General features: G+C 38.3%; 1 protein-coding gene across 1 annotated transcript in view; it reads right to left on the reverse strand.

Annotated features, from left to right (window-relative positions):
- The window catches only part of inpp4b (inositol polyphosphate-4-phosphatase type II B), a 413,125-nt gene that overhangs the window by 10,651 nt on the left and 387,669 nt on the right, over positions 1–14,805 (reverse strand). Inside the window, exons 19-22 of the mRNA XM_036575007.1 lie at positions 12,824–12,964; positions 11,996–12,093; positions 11,284–11,396; positions 5,161–5,315 (exon numbers count right to left, since the gene is read on the reverse strand). Coding sequence (XP_036430900.1) covers positions 5,161–5,315; positions 11,284–11,396; positions 11,996–12,093; positions 12,824–12,964 — 507 coding nt within the window. The remainder of the gene's footprint in view (positions 1–5,160; positions 5,316–11,283; positions 11,397–11,995; positions 12,094–12,823; positions 12,965–14,805) is intronic.

A 14,805-nucleotide genomic window follows, 5' to 3' on the forward strand; every position in this document is an offset into this window, starting at 1 on the left:
AGAAGAAATCTGATTACTGCCTGACTCATGTAGAACTGGAGTTTCTGGAGTTCTGCAGTTATCAGATTATTAAGTGCATGTCAACACACTCTGTTGTCAAGAAATTGCCAGTTGAAATCTTGGCTAATTATTGACAATATTTTCACTGTGGCGATAAAACAGCTTGTCAATATGGCCCAACATTATTAATATCGGTCTTCCTCTACTTGCCTACGCATCTGGTGCAGCTGGTTTGCACTGAAACACTGATTGAAAACAGAAGCGTTGTTCTGTTCTGTCAGACAGATGACTAAAGGCACTCCTTCTGAACAGCAATGTCTTTCTGAGTGGTTTGCTGTAAAATGGTTTCACAAGATAAGAAACACAAGAATCAGGGGTCGCGATGTCTTTGCAAATACAACTGTTTCATTTGCGATTCAAGAAATTATGCCTCTTAACCATCATACAGGCTATTTACATGTATTACACCTGGATAAAGGCAATGAATGGAGCACCTGGGCCAAATCATCCAGACTCACTTTGTTCATGCAGGCAGTCAGATTGTTGGACAGATAAGCCTGACGGTCCTTGAAACATTCTCACTGAACTGCAACCACAGCCTTTTCTCTGGTGCACTCAGCCACGTTACAATGAAACATGAGCCTCACTCACTTTATGTGCATAGTCACTTTAATCTGTATATTGTCTTTGTGGCTGTGTTACTAAAATACCATTGTAAATTATCAATGCACTGATAAAAATACACACATAAGGATTATTTCTGCTGTGGACCAACAGCCAGTCTATTTTCTGTATTGTCCACTGATCGAAGGTTGTATAGTTGAAGTTATAGTTTATTGTAGAGAAGAATTTATTGTAAGTGTTTGTATAGTTTGTCCAGATTTCTATTTATTTCTGTTCCATTGTCTGCTGTGGTTAATGGAACCCTGACTATTGAGACATGTAAGCTTAAATGTAGTGTACATGTCCAATGCTTTTCAAATATGATGTATAAACCAAGCTAAATCTTTTACGTTTGTAAAAATAGACAAAATTCCTCTATGCTAGTAGGCTGCCATTTTTTTTTACATAAAATTGAAGCTCTTCCTCTTGCCCAAAGATTGATAAATGAACTAAATATCTGATTTAACTCAAATATATCATTCAGCCTTTACAACTTTAGCTAGAGCATTACATTTTTTTTTGCTTTACATACTTACGTACTTTGCGTTGCACTTTTTTGATTGTCTTACTTTCAACAGGACTGAATTCAGTGCAACTATTTGACATCACAGAGCAACAATGGTGACCTACTAGTAGAGGGCTTTTGTCTGTTTGTCATGCTTTTATAATACGATCCTATTTCCGAAAAAGTTGGGACGCTGTGCAAAATGTACATAAAAACAGAATGCAATGATGAGCAAATCATTTAAACCCTACATTTAATTGAAAATAGTACAAAGACAACATATCAAATGTTAGAACTGAAAAATCTTATTGTTTTTTAGAAAAAAAAAAATATATATATAATTTTGAATTTGATAGCAGCAACACATTTCAAAAAATTGGGACAAGAATGACAAAAGGCTGGTAAAGTTGTGTAAAAAAACACCAGGTGGTTAATTGGCAACAGGTCAGTAACATGACTGGGTATAAAAAAGCATCCCAGTGAGGCTGAGTCTTTCAGAAGCAAAGATGAGGAGGGGTTCACTGTGAAAGACTGCTCAATCAAATAGTGCAACAATTCAAGAATAACGTTTCTCAACTTAAAATAGCAAAAACCTTAAGGATTTCACCATCTATGGTACACAATATCATTAAAAGATTCTGAGAATCCGGAGAAATCTCTGTATGCAAGGGATCCCTTGCTTGGGTTCAGAAACACTTCTGAAAAGAACTGTCTGTGAACACAGTTTGTCGCTGCATCCACAGATGGAAGTTAAAACTCCACCATGCAAAGAAGAAAGCAAATATAAACAGGATCCAGAAACACCACTGCTTTCTCTGGGTCTGAGCTCATTTAAAATGGACTGAGGGAAAGTGGAAAAGTGTCCTGTGGTCTGACGAATCAAAATTTGAAATTCTTTTTGGAAATCATGGACACTGTGTCCTAAAGAGCACCTGACTTGTTATCAGTGCACAATTCAAAAGCCAGCATCCATGATGGTATGGGGTGCAATAGTGCACATGGCATTAGTGACTTGCACCATTAATGCTGAGTGATATATACAGGTTTTGGCAACATATGCTGCCATCCAGATGACGTCTTTTTCAGGGAGGGGCTTGTTTATCTCAGCAAGACAATGCCAAACCACATTCTGCACATTCAGCAGTAAAAGAGTCTGCATGCTAAACTGGCCTGCCTGCTGTCCAGACCTGTCACCCACTGAAAACATTTTGAAACACATTATTAAACGAAAAATATGACAAGGGAGACCCCGAACAGTTGAGCAGCTGAGGTCCTATTTCAAGGAAGAATGAAAAACATTTCACTTTCAAAACTACAGCAATTGGTCTCCTCAGTTCCCAAACGCTTACAGTGTTGTTAAAAGAAGATGTGATGAAGTGATGAAACACAGTGGTAAACATGCCCCCGTCAAAACTTTTTTGAAATGTGTTGCTGGCATCAAATTTAAAATGGGCATATATTTTTCAAAAAACACAAAAAATTCTCAGCTTCAACACTTGATATGTTTGCATCTTTGTAGTATTTTCAATTACATATAGGGTTTACATGATTTACATATCATTGCATTCTGTTTTTATTTACGTTTTGCACAGCGTCCCAATTTTTTTGGAGACAGTGTTGTAAACACAAGTTTTCAATTTGATTTATACATCATATTTTAATAGTATCAGACATGTAGATTATTTCAAGACATACAAGTCTTTATATCAGGTTTTCCCTTTAAATGTGGCACTCTGTCCTGGAGAAACTACATTTTGTTCCTCCCTCAACGCATCTGTGATGAGAAGAAATGACAGAGATGACCCTGACTTTTGTCCTGCAGTGTTCAAGGTATTCACAGCCACTGTTGCTCTGCAGCTGCAGTGTTACCTTGTCTAAACTATGTACAGCACCACCCAGTTTTATGTTACTCCTCACAGTGACACATGCTTCATGAAAGGCTTAATAATTAACAAGTGTGCCAGATCACACAAAGCACTATGAATAAATCACAGTGAAGAAGAACGTGACTTACCAAAGGTCATTAAGGTTAGATGCTAGAGCAAGCATCACTTTTCACACTCTAACATTCAATGAATCACTACAAAGCTATCAGTCTTGAGCTGATTTGGACAATGGCGAATATAAGAGCAGCAGATATGCTGGTATAAATAGTTGCAGGGTAGTGTTTTGTGGTTTTAATGACCGTTTGATATTGTGTAACTTGCTTCCTGTCTTTCTGGGCATATTCTCATGCTTTCATTCCATTCAGCAATAATAATGCAGAGAAGTCCAACTGTTCCAACAAGCCGGACGCTTAGTGTTAAAGGGGAATCCAATGATATTTCAAAATGGTTGATTCATGATCGCTGGGATATAACCAAAGTCATTCAGGGTCATTTGATGAGAAATGGTGCACCGTAGAGAAACATATGATAAGAATCAGAGGTCAGAACTTAAATATAGTCATTTTATTTACTATCCAAAACAACCAGTTAACAACAAGTCTTCTAAGTTTTCCTGTAATGATCCTGTAATGATAACTGATAACAGTGCAAAATAAAAAAAAGACTTTTTTTGGGTCAGGGTTCGGTGGTGCTTTTACTGTCCTGTTGCAGATCAACACAAAATTAGATTTTTAGGTAAAAATAAAATAATCCTTCTTTTGCAGTAAAATAAAGCTCTGCTGATCGTTCTAACAGTTTTAACACTAATTGGTCCTAAAAGATGGTGTTAATGTATAACCGCTAATTCAACCTTTAACCTTGATGACCTTGAAAGACTGGCGCACAGACTGCTGGTCACCATAGCAACACAGATAACAATCTTGCCTAGCGAGAAGAACATTGATAATTTGGAGACGATTGGACGATTTATAATCAATCCAACTGGTTTCCTGATATGTTTAATCTGCAACGAGAAACTGTCAAACACTTGTTCGAATTTTCCTGTTACACCTTATGCAACCGCAGAAGAAGCTGACTTCCGCCTTGTAAAAAATCAAACATTCAGAGACATTTTACAAAAACTATTCTACTTTTGGAAAGGTTTCCTGCTGGAGATGCGAGAAAAGCGGCTGAAGCAGAGCATAGTAAGTCTGCATTTTCGCTTAGATTAAATTTGTTAGCCTATACTAGCACATTAGCACATACTGAGACATATTTACAGCCAAAATGGTAAAATGGACAGAAAATTTTGAGGCTCCCAAAGTGGTTTGGTTTTTGCTGAAAGGATAAAATGGCTCTTCTTAACATTGGGGTTGCCAAACCCTGCTTTGGGTACTATTTTGCCCTGCATGTACCTCTCTGCCACGAATGTACTAAATATGTTTTTGAATAAAATCTTTCCTCAAGACTACTGTAAAAAAATGTCTGAGACATCAGGCAGCAATACTTTTACCCTTCACCTTCATAATATCCTTCTGTAAAGGAGCTTTTAAAGGCACTAAATGCTCTGGACATCTAGGCCACTGCGAATAATCCTAAATTTCTCTACAAAAGCACACTTCACAAATGTTCATCAAAAGTTCATCAAAATGCTCTGAATGACTTTAATCACACCTTAACGATTAAAATATGCAGATAACAACTGCGCAATTCCCCTTTAATTCCAAACTACTCATAAAAATCTTCTAAGGAACACCTCAAAAAATCACGAGTCAACCAGAAATGTTTTATCAAGACTCAAATTCCTTTTGTGGAAAGGAAAGACATCTTTGTGCTATGATTTGTCATTTCAAAGCATCAAAACAAAAGAAAAAAGGTTGTTAGAGAATGTAAACTAAATGCGAATATAAAATTGCACAAATGATGCAATTACATTTAAACAGTATTGCAAAAAGACAGGAATAACTCTACACTTTTAAGGGTTAAAATACCCCTCAAGAAGGATGACAGTTCATCATACATTAACTTTCCTACAACAACAGGCTAGATTTAGAGTAAATACCGTGTGAAAGTGTAGGATTTTGATGACGGAGAAATGTGTGGAAGGGATTTTTTTGAAGTTCGTACCTCCGCATGCAGTCCAGGGCCCGGACGAAGTAGTCCTTGTGGAGCTGGTGCTCATCCCTCAGCAGAGCACACTGCTCAAGTGTCACTGACATGGACGTCCTGTCTTTGGCACTTTTACAGCTGGTGAAACGAATGCCATTCAGTCGCCGGCATATCTGACAAAAGAGAGAGCATATATTTTATTTCCCACGTCATCCATTTGGTAATATTAAACTATTGCTGGTTAAGCCCTGCCCTCAGGCTTACTGCGTCCTGAAGTACTACTCGGATGGAGCTGAGGTAATGTAATTTTAACCCCTGTCTCTCAGTGAATTTAGTTCCACTGCGCCATATCAGTTGTATTCATGGACTGAATCAGATTTCAGAGCCTTTTACTTTCAATAAAATGCAGTGGAGAAATACTCCCAGGTCAGCAGTCACTGGTTTTCACTGGTAACAATGACTGTTTTTCATAGCTCTATTTCTCACTGTTACTCTGAGAAGCCTCTAACAGTAGTCATCGATTATCATTCGTTAATCTAGATGTCTCTGTTTAATCTATATTAAATATTGTATATTAAATGTAATATCCTCTATTTTTATTGCTTTTGCTGTGTTATTTGCTGACTCATGACTGTGCAGCAGCTCACAGTTCCAACCACATCATAAGGTTTGCTGAGGACACTACTGCAGTTGGTCTCCTCAGCAAGAACAATAAGTTAGCATACCAAAGAGGAAGTGCGGCGACTGACAGACTGGTGTAAAGTCAGCAACCTACATCTGAATGTGGACAAAACAAAGGAGATGGTTGTTGACTTCAGGAGAGTACAGAGTGACCACTCTCTGCTCACCATCAACAAATCCCCTGTTGCGAGCACCAAGTTCCTTGCTCACCTAGTGGAGAACCCCAGCTGGACCCTGAAGAGCAGCTTCGTAACCAAAAAAACCCAGCAGTGTCTCTATTTCCTGAGGAAGCTCATCTCCCACCCACCATCCTTGCCACCCTCTACAGAGGCACTATAGAGAGCATCCTGAGCAGCTACATTACTGCCTCGTTTGGAATTGCACCGCCTCCGACCGCAAGACCCCAGTAAATAGTGAGGACAGCTGAAAAGATCATCGGGGCCTCTTTGCCCTCCATCACGGACATTTACACCACACACTGCATCCGAAAAGCCACTAGCATTGTGACTGACCCCACACACCCCTCCCCTCACACAAAGTGTTCTCTCTTCTACCATCTGGAGGAATGTTTAGCAGCATTCAGGCCCTCACAGCCAGAATGTGCAACAGATTCTTTCCACAAGCCATCAGATTCCTCAACTCCCACGGACCCACACACACACATGCATAACAACCACACGGTCCCACACACACATATACACAACAATATGGGACTAACTCACTCCTCACTTCTTGCGGTTCCAAATTATGGAATACTGTAAAAATATAATTACTGCATTTCACTGAAACACTTCATTTGACATGACTACAAATCTGAATACTTGCATTTTTGCACATTTTGTTTCCACAACAATATCTGTCTTCGCATTTTTGCCCATTTTATACTTCACTTTAACAATGTTAGCTGGTAGAATTACTATATCAACCAAATAGTGCATAATGTATATTGCTGCTTTGGTTGCTATGCTCATATATGCAAGGCTATCTGCTAAGCTGCTAACATGTCATAGTATGTTACATCCTCCTTTGCACACTCCACATACTCTTAGTACCATGTACTGCCTGTGTCCTATTTTGTATCTATTGTAAGTCTTTTGTATTATTTATTGTACTGTATTGTCACACACTTGTGTTCCTTTGTTGGTCCTGGAGGAATGTTGTTTCGTTTCACTGTGTACTCGTATGCAGCTGAAACAACAATAATGCCTGACTTGACTTGACCACTGTTTTGCTATCCAGTGTCAACCACAAACAATGTGATCCCCCTTTAAGTCTTAGTTCCTCTAAAGGGTTCTTCCTCTTGCTCTTATGGAGTTTTTCCTTGCCACTGTTGCCCTTGGCTTGCTTACTGGGGTCTGGACCTGTATTTCCTGTAAAGCTGCTTTGTGAAAGCAACTGTTATAAAATAAAGTACTATTCATATAAATTTGGACTTGACATATATTAATCCTGTGCACATCAACATGTAAAATGCTATCATATCCTTTGGAAACAGAGATTGGTAAGTACGCAGGCACTTCAGAAAGTGTGTACTTGTGTTCTCTGTGGCTAAAAACAGCTGATATGTACTCTCCTACCTCAACTATACAGAGCAGAATATTAGAATGTAAAAATTATAGAAAAAGTATTTGATTTTATGCAGTGACAGTGACTGTTGGCTGGGAATTCCCAAACTAATGACAATGCTAATAATGTGCATTCACTTAAGACAGCAGGATAGATGGTTAAGGTAAAAAGAATGGCTCAGTTACATGCTTTGAGATGTTTTCTAGTCTTTTCTGGTGCAAAGACAGCACATAAATAGAGTAGCCACTCCAATCTCTGCCATTTATGCTGAGATTTCTAATAACCAAATAATATCAGATATTTTCTTTAATTATGTAAAATTATGTTTAAATGTTCTTCATTGTACATGTAAAGTAGGACAGAACATATTGGCTTGATTTTTGCCACAGTAAGCACTTCTTTGAGTTCCTCCATATTTAAGAAACTCCTTTTTTACAGAAAATGACAATGTTTTACCAACATGTCGAATTGCACAGGATAACATTATCTGAGGTTATTCCTATGGCTAGATTTGTAGGAGGTGAAAAGTGCTGGAATTCCCTAAAAATGACTGACATGGCGCATTCAGATGTGACAAAAATCACAGTAAAAATTACACTACCCCACCTGCTCATGTAAACCTAACCCAGTCTAAATAGTGCTAAAGACTGAGCTGAGCAATATGACAGTATTTATCGTTACTGTGATAAATTACATCACAATATGCCACAACATGCTTTTCTGAGCATACCGTGGGTATCATCAGTACTTACAAACCACATCCCAACTACAAGTTTGATTAAAAAGAGAGTAGCATTTGTTCTGATTAACTGGATTTTAGTGCAGCACAGTGTGTGAAATGTTGAATTCAAGAAATCAGATTTATAGTTTTTGATAGTATTTTTAAAATGTCGACTTCTTTTCCTGTTCTAACTTAACAAATGTCAGAAAAATATTGTGACATATCATAGATCATAAAAACTTCTCAAAGTATCGTGATATTACATTTTGACATATCGTCCACCTTTAATAAGCTATTAAAACCTATTAATACCTGGGACCTAAGCAGTTACACTAAAACAATATAAACTGGCTGATTCTCTTATATTCTTCTTTTATAGTTTAACTCTATTAAGTTATAGAAGTGAGGAATGGAAGTCTGAACCCATTGGCAGCTACTGGCCATTTTTACCATAGGCAAACTCCTAGGCTACTCCTGTAGCAAGTTCTATAGTGATGAGACATTTTTCTTCAGCTAACACTAATTCAAGCTTGCAATCAGGATTTTATTTAAAAAAAAAAAAGTCATTTTTTTAATGTTTATTGAACAATTTAAATAATTGCAGGCATGTGTTACACTGCTGTCACACCAGCATTTGCCCCATCATGATCATGAATTACAAGAAGGCACAAAGCACAATAAGTCACGAGGCTGGCACATTCCGCTGGCAAGCGTCCAAATTCTGTGCCAACCCTAGGTAATCTTCCCTGAAAGCACGGGCAAACTAGACAAGGCTTGTTTATACCAGAAATCTCTTTCTTTGAAAGCATTCGGAGCATCTGTTTTCTCACACACCCTTTCCTCTTTTTAGATGTGACACAGTAACAGACGCTTTTGGGTAAACAAAAACACACAACTTTGTGCAAGAATACAATGAGTAAGCTTTTTTTATTCACAGGTTTATGACACTGATGGAATGAGAGATACTGTTGGGGATCAGCACATTCTGTTTGTTTTTGTTTTGCTTCATTGACAGGTGCAGTAAATTTTGAACCAGTCTGATTCAGAAGTGAAAAAAGTGATTCAGCACTTCAGAGTTCACTGGCCTTAGCCCTCTGTTTTAAGAGTTCATGTCTAGGGGTAGGGTGTCCTGAATGTTGTTGAGATAAAGGGGTAGGGTGAAGTGTTAGGGCTACATGGCCCTCTAAACGGAGGTTTTTCAGAGGCTCACTCCAAACGGAGTGTTTTGAGGAAAAAAGGAAAAATGACAAGATGGCTGCGCGAGCAACCAAAGTGTATTTTCACTGTTAGAAAGTACGATAACCAATTATGACAACCATTGTATTGTCTTAGTTTAATGTCATTTCAATGTATTATGATCCTTTTCTTCATAACAAGCATAATAATGGCTAGTTTGTATACTGATGTCTCGGTAGCTAGCTAGCTCAATTTCCAGTTCCACTTTAAATGGTGCAGCCATTACATTCTGGCGCCTCAGGCATCAGATCCTCAGCACCTTTTAAGGGAGAATTGGGAGAATTTTGAACAAAAAGCTGGCGAATAGCTGACTTCAGCTTCACATCACTAAAGAATTAGGGGTGGACAATAATAAATTAGCATCGCATCCCCCCTCTTTGAAGGCATATGATGCCCTAAATGTAACTAAAGCCCAGCAGTGAGGTTGCTGAACTTTACCCTCCTCTGCTTTCACTGCAGACTGGCAGCGTCGCCTACAGAGCACCACTAGTAGCCTGTTAATGAAGTGATATTCTTTTTATTTGAGGGTCCCATTTCACAGAGGAAGATTTTAACCACTACCTGTGACACTCAAAAAGAAGGGGTAGGGAGAAAAATAGGAAATGGGACTGGGCCTTAACCTTAATGTCACTTCCCTTACTTACTGTGACATTTGTGAGAGCACAGAGGGTCTCTGAGCTAGCCCTCAGTGATTGGTGATTCCTAAATCCTTGGTACAGTCTTGATATCAGACTCTAGATTCAGCTGCCCAAACTGTGCCCCACATGCCCAAGTTGACCAATGAGGCCGTCTGATTTGCCCTGCAAAAAAGGTAACCCCACTTCCTCACCCAGCGAGAGATCAAATATATTTTATACTATAACTTAAGAAATTAATGTTTTTTTAGTAATATTATATAGTGTAACATATTTGAAATCTACCTACCTTCTTTATTTAGATGATTTGGTTCTAAGACACATCAAACACCTCTTTCATAAATGTTCTTATTTGTCATGATGTATGTTGTTCTGAGTGCACTTTACACATACCAGAAACATCAATGCTATATTAAAATTATTTAACGTCATTAAATTATATTGACGTATTGTTATACGTCAGTCTGTTATTCCATTCAAACATCTTCTTGTTACAAATGGATACACTGTTAGTAAAAAGGTTCTGTGCAGGCACATTTTTCATTCATCAAGCTACAAACAATGTAAATGTTCCCTCAAAGGTACAACGGTGGTTTTAAGGTCCAACTGTGTACCTTAAATACATTTTTCCCAGGTGAAAAGTACATATTTGTACCTTTTCATAACCTGATGTTTTCAAACAGAACAATAAAATAAAAAGCCTGGAGACGAGACGGGGTCTGTGGAGTCAATAAAACTTAGAAAATATGATTTCAATGGATTATGGTACAATTATGTTCCCTGACTAAAGGTACTGAGATGTTTTGCACCTTTTTTCTGAGTGTATACAGCATTTTGGAGTATTTTTATATGCATATCGCTTTTGTCTTTTTGGCCCTTGACTCAATAATTAAGGGGGTCAATTTAAGAGACGGCTTAAAACCCAGTTTTATTCTGTGGCTTTGACGAGTTGTGATGATTTAGCATGTGCAACTTAGTTTATTTCTGGTGTTTTATGATTTCTGTCTGTTTTAGGTAGTCTTAGTGTGCTTTGCTGTCTCTGTAGTTTTTTTATTGGGCTCTTCTTAATCTTGAATAAGCTGTGCAACAGATGGAAGAAGAAAATGTGATTATTCACCAGAGTCTACAGTGACACAGTGAAATGTGAGCCGTGAAGGCTAAATAAACCAACTAGAAGCTTCTTGGTAATGTTTTTTCTACACAGTCTGTTGTGTGAGAACTGAGTGATATTTTAGTTTGTTGTTCCCTGTCATTGACCGCTTAGATTCTTCTGTATGCTGGAGGACAGGTGCTATGTCTTACCGCTCCCGCAAGCCAGAGAATCTCCACATTCTTCCTCTTCTTGGTCACTACATTCTGGCCCAGTGTTTCAAGTAACTCTTTAACATCAGTCTGCGTCTGAAAACAGGGCAGGCCTGAGAGGGGTGGGGGAGACGTAGAGAGAAAGAGAAAGAGACTGTCAAAAAGAGTAGGAAGAGAAAGACACCTGAGATCTAGCCTGGCACGCTTCACTGAGTCTTTAAGACTGTTTTCTTTCTCCTATCAAAGCAGCTGCTGAAGATAAGGTAGCACACATTCACAAGCAAGATAGGGAGGAAGATTAATGGGAAGAGACAAGACAAGATGTGCTACAATGCAATTTGAAACAAGAGAGTGTTCATTTACTGCCCAACTATTTACAGGAACTGCCGGTGACACATGCGTCAGGTTTCATAATCCTGAATGTCAGTAATTTTTTATTGTAAATAGGGTCTGGAATTGACTCTTGCCAAAAATTTGAAACAGACGGTATTTGGAAGGATGGTGATCAAAAAGGCACAAAAACATCACTACACTCAATAATAATAAATGGATGTGAAAGCAACTGCCAACTGATGTCATCTATGACTATGCTGACAAGAACAAACGTGTTTATGAATGCAGGTGTGAAAAACGAACAGGACAAAAAGTTTTCGAAAGGAACCGTACGTGCATCACGAATCTTTGTTATACAATGACTGAAACAGAGCCTCACATTCTAAAGGGACCTTGGCACTCAGTGACTTATAGTAAGCCTCTAAAATGTCGAAATTCCTCTGGTTTATCCTCTCCTGTAATGAAATATCACCAAATCTGAAAAAGACAGAAAGAGGATGGGGGTATAAAGAGAAAAAGACATAGTTAACACATTTAACCAGCTTTGTTTAATGTAGTTAAACCCCTTAACCCTTAGTGGTGACCTAGATTGAGCCTAATCCAAGACTATTTCCAATGAAAATTCACCATTTTTGTCCAAGACTAGGCTGGGAAACTGGACAGTCACAGTTATGGCTAGCAATTACAAAAATCCATAAATGGGTTGTTCATAAATTAAAAAGGAGATATTTTACTGTGATTTGAGTCTGACGAAAAATTGCTATGTATACAGTCTAGTTTTATGGAAATTAAAATCATCCAGCCTCGTTTCTGTCATAGCATGACATTGAAAACAATGGAAAAAAGCCAGAAGCTGATAATACGGCATGTAAATTGAATATAAATGGAAATCACTTTGTAACCATGTTAGAAATATTTAATTAAATATGTAATTACACTTGAATTACACAGAGAAAAGTTAACTTGAGGTACTTCAACTCTAAAAATTCATAGGCGGGTCACTTCAATTCCTCCCTCTCTTAACGACATAACCTACACAGGTGTTTCACAGTAGTAACGTAATTAATAGCAGTTACTCAATAATAGGGTTAAATAAACAGTTATTGTAAGAAAACATTAAATAATTTTAACCATATAGTGCAATTGTATATATATGTGTGTTATTCTAATGAATGTGTTTTAGTATGAATGTATTATTGTGCTGTACCTCTCTGCGATGGTCTGCTGTTCGTTGATGCCCACATTAAACAGCACAGGGACGACCTGCAGCAGCTTGCCCTGACGCAGTTCATCTGGCAACGTCTGGAAGGCTTGGAGTGGGAGCGGCACCTCTACAGTGTAATGGTCTCTGCCACACACACACACACACACACACACACACACACACACACATTAAAAGTGGGTCATTTGAGTCAAGTATGCTGGCAGTTGTTTGGCAGCCTTAAGTAAGATGTCCAAAATAATGACAGTGTTTCATAGATACATCAACTCAATCACCCAACATTAGAGGTAAGTTCATGCCCATCTGAAGCTACTGCAACACAGCCTGGCACAATCAGGATTCACAGTCAGCAGCATGTGTGCCTTCCTGGCACAGACAGGAAAACATAGAGCACTCCTAAACTGAACACGTGGTATCAATCAAATGTTCCGATGTTTCAGAGTGCTTTGAACAAAGGTAACGTAGTCCAGTGGTTCCCAAACCAAGAATCACAAAAAAACACTAAACTGTTCTGCAATTGATGACATCGCTGAACTTCTGTCTCATTATAGTGCTTCAGAAAGGCTGATCCTTAGAGATTATCATCTTAATGGGGTGACTAATACCTTTTTAATAGACCAGCTGACTAAATCAGATCTAAAAGATACAACTAAGTCCACTTTGATTGACTGAATCTTATCCAAGTGAAACAATTACCGCCTTGGTAATTTGGTAACGGAAAAAAAAAACAGGCTCACAGACGGTGGTTAGAAGAAATATGAAACACGTTAATGGACAAGCTTTTCTTTCTGACATGGCCCTCGGCCAAATTCACTCCATATTTGACCTTTCAGACATTAACATGGCACTAGGCTATTTTAGTAAAGCATTCCTGAGGGTGCTCTAGCCACTAGTCCTTGGACTTTTCTCAATATTCCTGCTCGGCATCATCTTCCATCACTCAAGCTGCATTACAATACTTAGGAATGCATTTACAGAGAACGGTTAAAGTTCCTGGATGTGTTCTTGCTCCACCCTGAGAATGAGTATGCATTGCTTAGTGACTTGCCGACAAGAACGAATGGAAAGACCCAGCACTCACTGCGGCGCCATCATCTGGCAGGGGATGCTGACCCACAGCTGTACATTTATAAGTATTCTGCTAAGTAAACAGTGCTCTTAATTCTTCTAAAAAATGTACTGCTAAAAAAAAATGAGGTGAGAAATACATAATTTTTTGTTCATAATATGAAAGTCTGTTCTGAAAATTCATAAGAACAAGGCTCCGGTTAGATAAAATAATAATAGCCTACAGTGTTAGCCTTAGCCAAGTTAGCAATGGCCAACTGACGATGAATGATGTAGTTGTGTTTTGGTGTCTGAGACATACACATTGAGGATGGACACTTGGAGGTTGACTGGAGAAATGCTGAAGAAGGGTTTTATATATATGAATGTTTTCTGCTAATGTATTTATTCAGTTATTTTCTTTACACAGTAATTGCATTGATTTATGTCATTTGGCTTGTTCCTTGTGTGTTTACTCTCTGTTATTTCAGTCTTTTAGCCCCTTAATAATATTATAAACACCTTAAAATTAAAGTGAAAAGGTAAGAAGTCAATGGCTGTGTTAACGCATAAGCTTGTACCTATCATAGCAAAGAGCCACAGTTAAAGATAAGTGGCATTACAGCAGGTAGCCTTGCATCTTTCTCCTCATCCTGGCTCTGATGAGGAGAAAGATGCGCACTGGATCAGCTCCTCAGCTCAGCAATGACAGCTGCAGCACCTTTTCTGTCTGCATCTCTCCCACTTTCACTCGCTGTCACACACTCTGCAGTTTTATTCATTTATTTCAAATCCAAACTTTTAATTGCAGTTTAACTCGCTGTTGGCTCATTAACATTTAAGCAACATTGTTGTTGTCATGGTTGTAGCTGATGAACTGATGATACTAGTAAAAAAAAAAAAACTGTATCTGATATGCA

The sequence above is a fragment of the Colossoma macropomum genome, unplaced genomic scaffold (genome assembly GCF_904425465.1).
Source record: "Colossoma macropomum unplaced genomic scaffold, Colossoma_macropomum, whole genome shotgun sequence".
NCBI classification, from domain to species: domain Eukaryota; kingdom Metazoa; phylum Chordata; class Actinopteri; order Characiformes; family Serrasalmidae; genus Colossoma; species Colossoma macropomum.